Source organism: Tripterygium wilfordii, chromosome 6 (genome assembly GCF_013401445.1).
Source record: "Tripterygium wilfordii isolate XIE 37 chromosome 6, ASM1340144v1, whole genome shotgun sequence".
NCBI lineage: Eukaryota > Viridiplantae > Streptophyta > Magnoliopsida > Celastrales > Celastraceae > Tripterygium > Tripterygium wilfordii.
Genome location: NC_052237.1, coordinates 8,370,311 through 8,379,005, shown reverse-complemented (window position 1 = coordinate 8,379,005; position 8,695 = coordinate 8,370,311). Strand labels below are relative to the sequence as shown.

The 8,695-nt window shown below is 37.0% G+C and overlaps 1 protein-coding gene across 2 annotated transcripts; it reads left to right on the top strand.

Annotated features, from left to right (window-relative positions):
* Positions 1-2,952: 2,952 nt before the first annotated feature.
* Positions 2,953-8,695, top strand: LOC119999745 (ATP-dependent DNA helicase Q-like 1). 2 transcript variants are annotated; one of them, XR_005468502.1, is made up of 11 exons: positions 2,953-3,117; positions 4,101-4,429; positions 4,679-4,939; positions 5,175-5,338; positions 5,591-5,687; positions 5,798-5,841; positions 6,376-6,490; positions 6,574-6,927; positions 7,148-7,372; positions 7,470-7,781; positions 8,508-8,695. XR_005468502.1 is itself a non-coding variant. In XM_038847475.1 (10 exons), exons 1-10 carry the CDS (start codon positions 3,003-3,005, stop codon positions 7,578-7,580), a joined length of 1,815 nt encoding a protein of 604 aa, XP_038703403.1. In that variant the 5' UTR covers positions 2,953-3,002; the 3' UTR covers positions 7,581-7,897. The 2 variants fall into 2 exon arrangements, 1 of the variants encoding a protein (XP_038703403.1); XM_038847475.1 differs by lacking the exon at positions 8,508-8,695 and having other exon boundaries at positions 7,470-7,897.

Here is an 8,695-nt window from a genome sequence, read left to right as displayed (position 1 = left end):
AAGATAATTAATTAATTAATAAGATAAAAACTATTAATTAATTTATAAAATAAAAATAATTAATTAATTAATGGGGTGAGGGATAGAATGAGAATGACAATGAAATACTAATGATATAAAAGGGATAGAAATGGAAATGCTAGTAAAATTGTTCAAATTGGTAACATTTTGAAACTAGCATAATATGATGGTAAAATTGTCTCGGACGTACCCGGATATGCTCATTTGGTTGGCCAAAAGTAGTTATACTAGTTACAAGCATAAATGTTTTAACAACCGCAGCCTAGAACCCCTTGTTGGTGATGCTCTAAGAAAAAACTTGTATATATATACACGCTGCATGAGTGTGCTTTGTTTCAAAAAGATGAAGAAAATCAATATAATAATTTGAAATTGGGACCCACACAAAAAGAGGAAAAAGGACTCCAAATGTAGAGTATAGTGTGTATTTAGAGTCACTGATGTGGGTGCTCTTAGTCGCATTTTACAGTCTGCTAGAATCTTAAAACTTGGTATGGCAACTCTGAATTAAATAATTAATCAGAATCTCTATCATTGTTGTTTGATGGTTTCGTCTTATGTAACCTAAAGATTATAGTTTTCAGTTTGATATGAAGCAACTGGCTCATTCATATGGAGAATTGAAGTGTTTCAAGCAGTATGAAATGCTCGACATTCAGAATGTATTCAGAGAACCTCGGAGTGGTTTATCTGGGCTTGCCGAGGTATATGAAATGCGGAGGACTGCCCTTCCTACCTGACCATATCTCATACAAAATCTAGACTGTTTTTTCCTTTAACATTTGCAGGGTATTCTGTGAAATCCTGTTTGTAAATTTTTGAATCAGAAAAGCTTGGGAGCCTCTTTGAACAAGACAAGGCGAAACAACAACCGAGAGCAACGGCCTCTGAGCCAAAATCAAGTAAATCCATTTTTTTTGTTGGTTTAGTAGATCTTTTTTCTGTTTTCTAAGCTGTGCAATGCCTGAAATGTTGTTCGGCTAGAATATGCTACGCTGGATGCGGCTGTTGTTGTTCGCATATTCGCTTACATTTGCAATCATTCCCATCCTTCTAATGTTTTTCCAGAGGGGCATGACAAAATTGAATGGAAATCCCACATTGTAAGTTGAGTTATCTTCTGCAGCGTTATATCCATTTATTTCTTCTCTTTTTTCTCCTGTTTTGGGATCGTTTTACAAGTTTGCCTCAGGGATTAACCCAATAAGTCAAAAAAGGAATTAAATGACGAAGAGTTTGAACCAGCGACCTGCAACTAAAGGAAATAATCAGAGTACTGCTCCTAAATCTGAGTACTACTATGATGTTAATTAAGTAAATGCATGCTCTATTTGCTATGATGTTACGCAAATGCATGCTCTATTTGTTGTCTGATGTTACAACATTGTACAAGACTCTACTGGTCAGATTTTTATTAATGTCTCTCTCATGAAAAAATACAAGATTCTCTCTAGGCTTTCTATATTCGAACTTTGTAGATAGATATGGTGGTAAAGTTGCTTCATTGCAAGCTGTGTCGCGGGTTCAAACGATGGAAATAATCTTCTCATCCTGATCTATTCAGTTGTGGTTTTTGAACTATTAATAGAAACTACTTCACCTTTCCTGCTTTCCACCTCTCCTTGCCATGAATAAAGGACTGTGAGTCTGTGATCACCAAACTCTGCGTCTCTTCTCTCAATCAAAGCAGAGGTGGTGATAAGATAGGGCGATGACTGAGTTCCAGTTGGCTTATGATGCGTATGCAGCCACGACCACCGTGCCTCCTGGAGATGATCTCCACATGATAAGGACTCAACATCCGAAATCACCACCAAGATTTGAGCTTTCTCCATACAAAGAACGTAGCATCAAAACATACAAGGACACCAAGTCATGGCGGAATGATTCGGAGATGAAGAGGAAGAAAAGGGTTGTGAACTATAAATTCTATGCTGTTGAAGGGACGATTAAGTCTTCCATTAAAACTGGGTACTGTTGTTTGAAGAAGAAATGTTCTAAGATGGTTCATGGCTTCTGAGGAACAAAGGAAAGAGAGGTCTTGAACTCTTGAAGGGAAATTTGGTTTTTTGGATTCATAAAAGGGAATGTACTGATGCTTTCTTAGAGAAATTCGATCTTTTACTTAAGTGTAGGATATTTGTTCGATCCTACCGGTGTGGTAATCTCTCCTTTTTCTTAAGTCTGTTTCCTACTGAGTCTTATACTCACTCCTGTGTTGTGTAATCTCTCCAGGTCAGGATGATGATGAGATGGGGCCACCGGAGATTTGAGGAGGTGTAGCAGTCCATGGCTGCTTAATAGATTACGAGGGACCATAAAACCTTATTTGAATTTGAGTAATTTGTTTTTCTTAAATAACTATGCTGCTACTGTTCACTCTAGGTCTGTAATGATTTATTTGTGTCGAACCAAATGTTAACAATGGATTTCATGTACATATACTGTTGCTGTGACAAGTAAATAACCATGGACACGAATTGTTTAGAGAAGTTTTAGTGTTACATGTTCTGTTTTTACACCCACCCTGTGCGAGTCATGACAACCTATTATTTCAACATTACCATTTCATATATACACCTTTTATGTAACTTTTAATTAAATATAAAAAAATTTGAGTTTGAGGCCACCCATGAATAATAATGTTGAAACCTATTACATAGGTCTTAACTTAGCAAATGTGGAGACACGTGTGTTCTCAAACTCTAATTTTTTGATATTTAATTAAAAGTTACATAAAAATGTGAGGTTTGTATGGTATTTTGACTATTTTCAATTGATAATTTATTGATAAGTTAATAACAATATTTTCTCACATTTAATGATTTATTAAAACGGTGTCGTTTCTATCCCCAACCTAATTCCTTTCTTTTTTATACCTCAGCGCCCCTTTTCTTTTCCTTGTGAATTTGAAGGTATTTCAGCGCGGGAAATTGCAGCGCCACCCAGTGATTCTCTTCATCAGTCGATTCACTGGAGAAATGAAAGGTCACGATCTCGAGTTGGAGAAATCCCGATTGCTTAGCTTGGCGCTCGATGGCGGATTCGATGAAGATTCGGCCAACAAATGCTTAGAGCGTTTCATCTCTCTTTACGGTACTCATTTCCATCTCCAACGCCCCATAAATCACCAAAAACCTCTTCTTTGTTTCCAATGATAAACTTGTATATGCATATTTCGCATGAATTTTTTAATTTAAGGAAAAATGAGTTGTTGTGTCGATTGAAGGTATGGGGCTCCGGAAATGCTGCAGAAAGGGTATTCATGAAATGGGTTTGTTAAATCTTATTTGGGTTGAGCATAGCGTGTTCAAGATGAAAACTTGCAACATATGCTTGGTTATTTAAGTTCAAATGCCGCTGTATCTGAGATTGATAAATTCACATCAAATGAAATTAGAAGAAAAGGTTGAGTGGTGATAGAAAAAGTGAAACAATTCCAGTGCACAAGACTCCTGCAGTGGGAAGGTCGGAGACTGGCAAGATATACGTAGATCTTACCCCACATAAAATATGTAGAGACTTTTTTTCTAGAAATTGAACAGGTGACCTCTAAGTTGCATCTTGCAACTCTACGCCCTGCCACCGAGCCACATATTCACCTGTAAAATGGTGAGTGGTGATATTGTTTGAAAATAAAAATTGTTTTGGGATTTTGTGTAAATAGAGCTGTAGTGAGGGTTATTTGCTCGTTGCTTGGGGCTGCATTTGATGATGAGAATGTGCAGGAGAATGTGACTATACATTAAGCCTTGAGGGCTCTAATTTGTTGCCTATTTTGTGCTGAAAAGCATTCCACAGACATGGTATAGTGAAAATACTTCTATCTTTCAATCATGCTGGATTGCAAGGAACATTTATATTTGTCTTGAACTGTACTCATCCAGGTTATAAATTTGATTGGGAGAGAATTTAAATCTCAAAGTGTTTTGGTTAGTTTGGAACTAGTAGAAAGGCTTAATAACGGACTGCTAATCTATATGATTAATGGCTTCTGATGATTATGACCAATCAAGATTGTTCTTTAGTAACTTCTCATTGATTTTATTCCTATTTTTTCTTATCATTTTTTCCCAAAGGTGATGATGGCCAAGATTTCATCAGTGTGGAGTACTGCGGTGATGATTTTCTTGCTGTATTAGCAGAATCCATGCAAGACATTGAGGAATGGGATGATTTACAGGCTGTAGAGTCAGAAGCATGTGGAGCTCTCAATAAAATGTTTGAAAGTGATATTCTCTGCAATAATGAAGCACACAACAAGGAGAATAAAAGAGAATACATCAATGTCTTAGAAGATTCACCTGAACCCAAGAAACAGCCAAATGTGGTGGAGGTAGATTCTTCTAGTGACAGTGAATACTTCATTCAAAGTTCGCGTATCAGTTCTTCCATTTCTCAGGAAAAGGTATTTCTCACAAACATTTTTGGTCTCAATATCATCACCTCTACATTGCACTTTCACTATCTGTTGGGCATCTGGAGTTAATAAGCAGTTATCTTTTGCATTCATAGCCTATATGTGGTGACAAAATCATTAATTTATTGCTGCTAATATATCCTGTATACTTTTGTACTTGATGGGGGTAGCATTCTTATGTATGGATGTATCTTTTATTTCATGCTCCACTAATCCTTTTTTTTATTTACCTCGAAGGATTGTAGGAGCAGTGTCACTCAAGCGTCCGTTACATCAAATTACAATAAAAGGAGATCCTCCCGAATATCAAACAATGAAAATTTTACTCTCAGTTATGAAGAATTGCAGGAATTGGATGATTTTAAATTGGCAAATGTTGTAATATTTGGCAACCCAACATTTCGACCATTGCAGCATCAGGCCTGTAAAGCATTTGTGGCAAAACAAGATTGCTTTATTCTTATGCCCACCGGAGGTGGTAAAAGTTTATGTTATCAGGTAGTCTTTCTTCACATATCATAACATCTGTCCGTTTATTTTGTCATCGATAATCAGCAATTTGCATTTTTAGCGAATCTCTTTTGCAGTTTTGGTCTTGTTAATGGGTATTGTAATCTTGGGTTTCATGTTGCACAGAGTGTGGCAGTCATTGGATTTTGCATTAAGTTGCTGAAAGTGAGAAATCTCTCTTTGTACTGTAACTATATAATATTTATCTCCATGTTTTATACAGCTTCCGGCAACCATGAAACCAGGTGTAACTGTGGTTGTATCTCCCCTGCTATCCCTCATTCAGGATCAGATAATTACACTGAACCTCAAGTTTGGAGTACCAGCAACCTTTCTGAATTCTCAACAAACTGCTTCACAATCACTGGCCATCCTGCAAGAGCTAAGGCAAGGTCTACTTCTATGTACTGGGATATATTGAGGGTCGGTATTTTCTTATTTGGTCTGCATCAAGTTTTTCTTTGTTATTCCCGTGCTGGATTTAAGATTCCATTGTTGACTTCATTACCACTCTCATCAATTTTCTCAATTCTCATTGTGGCTCATATAGTTATTCCCCTCTATGGATATAAGATTTTTCTCACTGCATTGTAACTGCATCAATTGGCTTTCATATTTATGCTTTTCTGTCACTCCCAGGAAGGACAAGCCATCATGTAAGCTCTTATATGTAACTCCAGAGAGGGTTGCTGGAAACCTGTCATTTCTTGAGACATTGAAATGCCTGCATCGGAGGGTAAAGCTTTCTTCATGATTCTGACTGAACGGATAAAACCTTGTAGACTAGGATAAGTTTTTGAAAGTTTTAATAGTTTTTTTCATCTGGTACTTTTCATGTAATTGCAGGGACAGCTGGCTGGTTTTGTTGTTGATGAAGCACATTGTGTGAGGTATGTCTAGCCTTTTTCAGCATGCTTTGTGCTTTTATTCTGATGGCCATGAGGCCCATGACGATTTTATGGATTTAGATGTGTATAGGAAGGGCATGCCTGATGTCCATCATGACTGTATAACCAACTGAAGCAACACAAGCACCTTCAGAATTATAATCTTTCTATACTTAACTTCTTGGTTAACGAATTATGTTCAACATCAAGTGTAAGGATGGGCACTCTACTGATAGAATCGCACCATTGTATTAGATAGGAATATAGGATATATGGGAAGATACTGAAATCTGGGAACAAAAGTATGAATCATGGTGCACTGACTAGTAGTCAGCAGAATACTAGGACTGTGTTCTAATTACTAGTATGAAGCTTGTTAGGTAGAGAAGAAGCTATAACAAATTTGAGGAAGCTGTGAGCAGCAAAATGCTATCTGCGTGCAGAAGCAACACAAATTTGATTAACAAAAACAATTAGCAGAGATTTTGTTTTCGATACCTGGTACCAATTTCAACCTTCTCTAATAATATTTTCCAGTCAGTGGGGCCATGATTTTCGTCCAGACTACAGAGGATTAGGATGCCTTAAGCAGAATTTCTCAGATGTTCCTCTCATGGCATTGACTGCAACGGCAACCCAGTCAGTCCGTGAGGTAATTGATTGCAGAATAGAACTGCTCTTTTTGTTTCTTTTGAAATAAATGAGCATCTTGCTATATAAGTAATTCTTCTGTAGGACATCTTAAAAGTTCTGAGAATTCCACGTGCCCTCATTCTCGAGACAAGCTTTGATAGACCGAATCTGAAGTATGAAGTGATTGGCAAGACTAAGGAATCACTAAAGCAGCTTGGGGAGCTTCTAAAAAGTCGTTTCAAAAACCAATGTGGAATTGTATACTGCCTCTCAAAAAGTGAATGTGTCGAGGTTTCAACTTTTTTGAATGATAAAAGTAAGATCAAGACAGTATATTATCACGCTGGTTTGACAGCTCGTCAAAGAATTGCTGCACAAAAGAAGTGGCATACTGGAGAAGTCAACATTGTATGTGCTACTATTGCATTTGGGATGGGAATAGACAAACCAGATGTTGTAAGTCTAGTTCTATTCTTCAGTTTCTCTTCAATTATTCCACGTTATTTTTAGTTGTTTAATCATTCCATTTTTGGTCCAACAAAGTCAAGAGGATATGTAGGTCCATCAATACTATAACTGATTCAGCGTACTCTTTTTTTTTTAAATTTTTATAGTCAACTGTGATTTTTGCCCTATCTCTGTAAAACTCATTGAGTTCCATGTTTCATTTGTTCAGCGCTTTGTTATTCACAATACTCTGTCAAAATCAATTGAAAGCTATTATCAGGAATCTGGAAGGGCTGGAAGAGATAATCTTCGTTCTGCATGCATTGTTCTATACCAAAAGAAGGATTTCAGTCGGGTTGTATGTATGTTACGGAGTGGACAAGGAAATAAGAAGGAAAGCTTCAAGACGGCAATGGGTCAAGCTCAGAAAATGAAGCAGTACTGTGAACTTAAGGTATTGACCACATTCTGTTTGTAGTGATTGTTATTCATTAAGTTTATTGAAAATTCCATGTTCAAAAATCTTTTTCCTCTTTTTGGTGAATATTTAGGCCGAATGTCGAAGGCAAACACTACTCGAACATTTTGGTGAGTCTTTTGACCGAAAAGCTTGCAAATATGGTTCTAATCCTTGTGACAACTGTCTGAACACTTCCTTATGAGTGTGGAGATATGGTTTCATTTCATGCGACAACTGCCTCAAGCCTTCCCTGTTGCTGCTGCTATGTGTTGCTTTTGGCTCCATCAATCTTAGATTCTGGGCGAATGAGAATACCTTAAATGTCCTTGAAGGATAAAGAAGTAAACAGCTGTGCTTCATCTTGGTCGACTTTTTATGATAAATAAACCAACCATTATCGCAGGTAAGAGATGTTATGTATTCAAGTCAATTTTGGTTACATTTTGGGGTTCATGATTCGTCACTGGTCGATTTGTTTGTATGTTTACTCTGAATCAACTAACACCATGTTGAGTATAATTTTGTTGATTCTGTGAGGATAATCGACGGATTAAATGGGTATGTGAGCCTTGAAGTATACAAGTGTTCATTCCCAGTTTTCTTTGCACCGAATTAGGACTGCAGTTCTTTTAGTCTAAAGTAGATGATGAGCTGCAACAAGAATAGGATTTTGCTACTTTTTCCTGGAAAAAAAAAGTTAGACATGGCCAAGACAGGAAGCTGTAAATATTGAAGTATCTATGGATGATATATCAAAAATGCCGATGAGAATCCCACTAACCAAACCCATGACAAAGTATCAGCTGATGTGATCTCTTTTTTCTGGGGCAACTGAGAACGACTCATTAAGTGTACTCTTTGGACAGTCCACTAAACCTAAACTCAGGTTGGGTTAACCATTTGAGAATAGTGGTGCTAGTTTAAAATCGAACTTCTGATCTCGGATGAGATTCTTTACATCCTAAACTGGAGAGATAATTAGTAGATGATGTAGTGTCATTCAGGGGTTAAGCAATGTATCATCAGAAAGCAAATATGACATCTCCAATGTGGGACAATATGTTTAGATTAATTTGTGCTTCTTGACTTTATTAGAGTAGAAAAACTAAATTAGGGTTGATTGTATCAGATTGGGAGGTTGATAGGCCCATGAAGGACTTACAAAAGAAGAAGCCCAGCTGAAAGGAGAAGCCCAGCTGCACAAGGAAAGACTATTCCAGAAGGACCATGTGGTTGAGTAAGAGTGAAACACTTGTCAGCATCTTATTAGTATAATGATATTATAATATTTGCTTGTTTTGTTATAAGTATGGCAGT

Coding starts and splice junctions, on each gene's coding strand:
- LOC119999745 (XM_038847475.1), top strand. CDS start 3,003: ATGAAAGGTCACGATCTCGAGTTGGAGAAATCCCGATTGCTTAGCTTG. Junction 4,940..5,174: donor GTAAAAGTTTATGTTATCAG/GTAGTCTTTCTT, acceptor TGTTTTATACAG/CTTCCGGCAACCATGAAACC. Junction 5,339..5,590: donor GCCATCCTGCAAGAGCTAAG/GCAAGGTCTACT, acceptor TGTCACTCCCAG/GAAGGACAAGCCATCATGTA.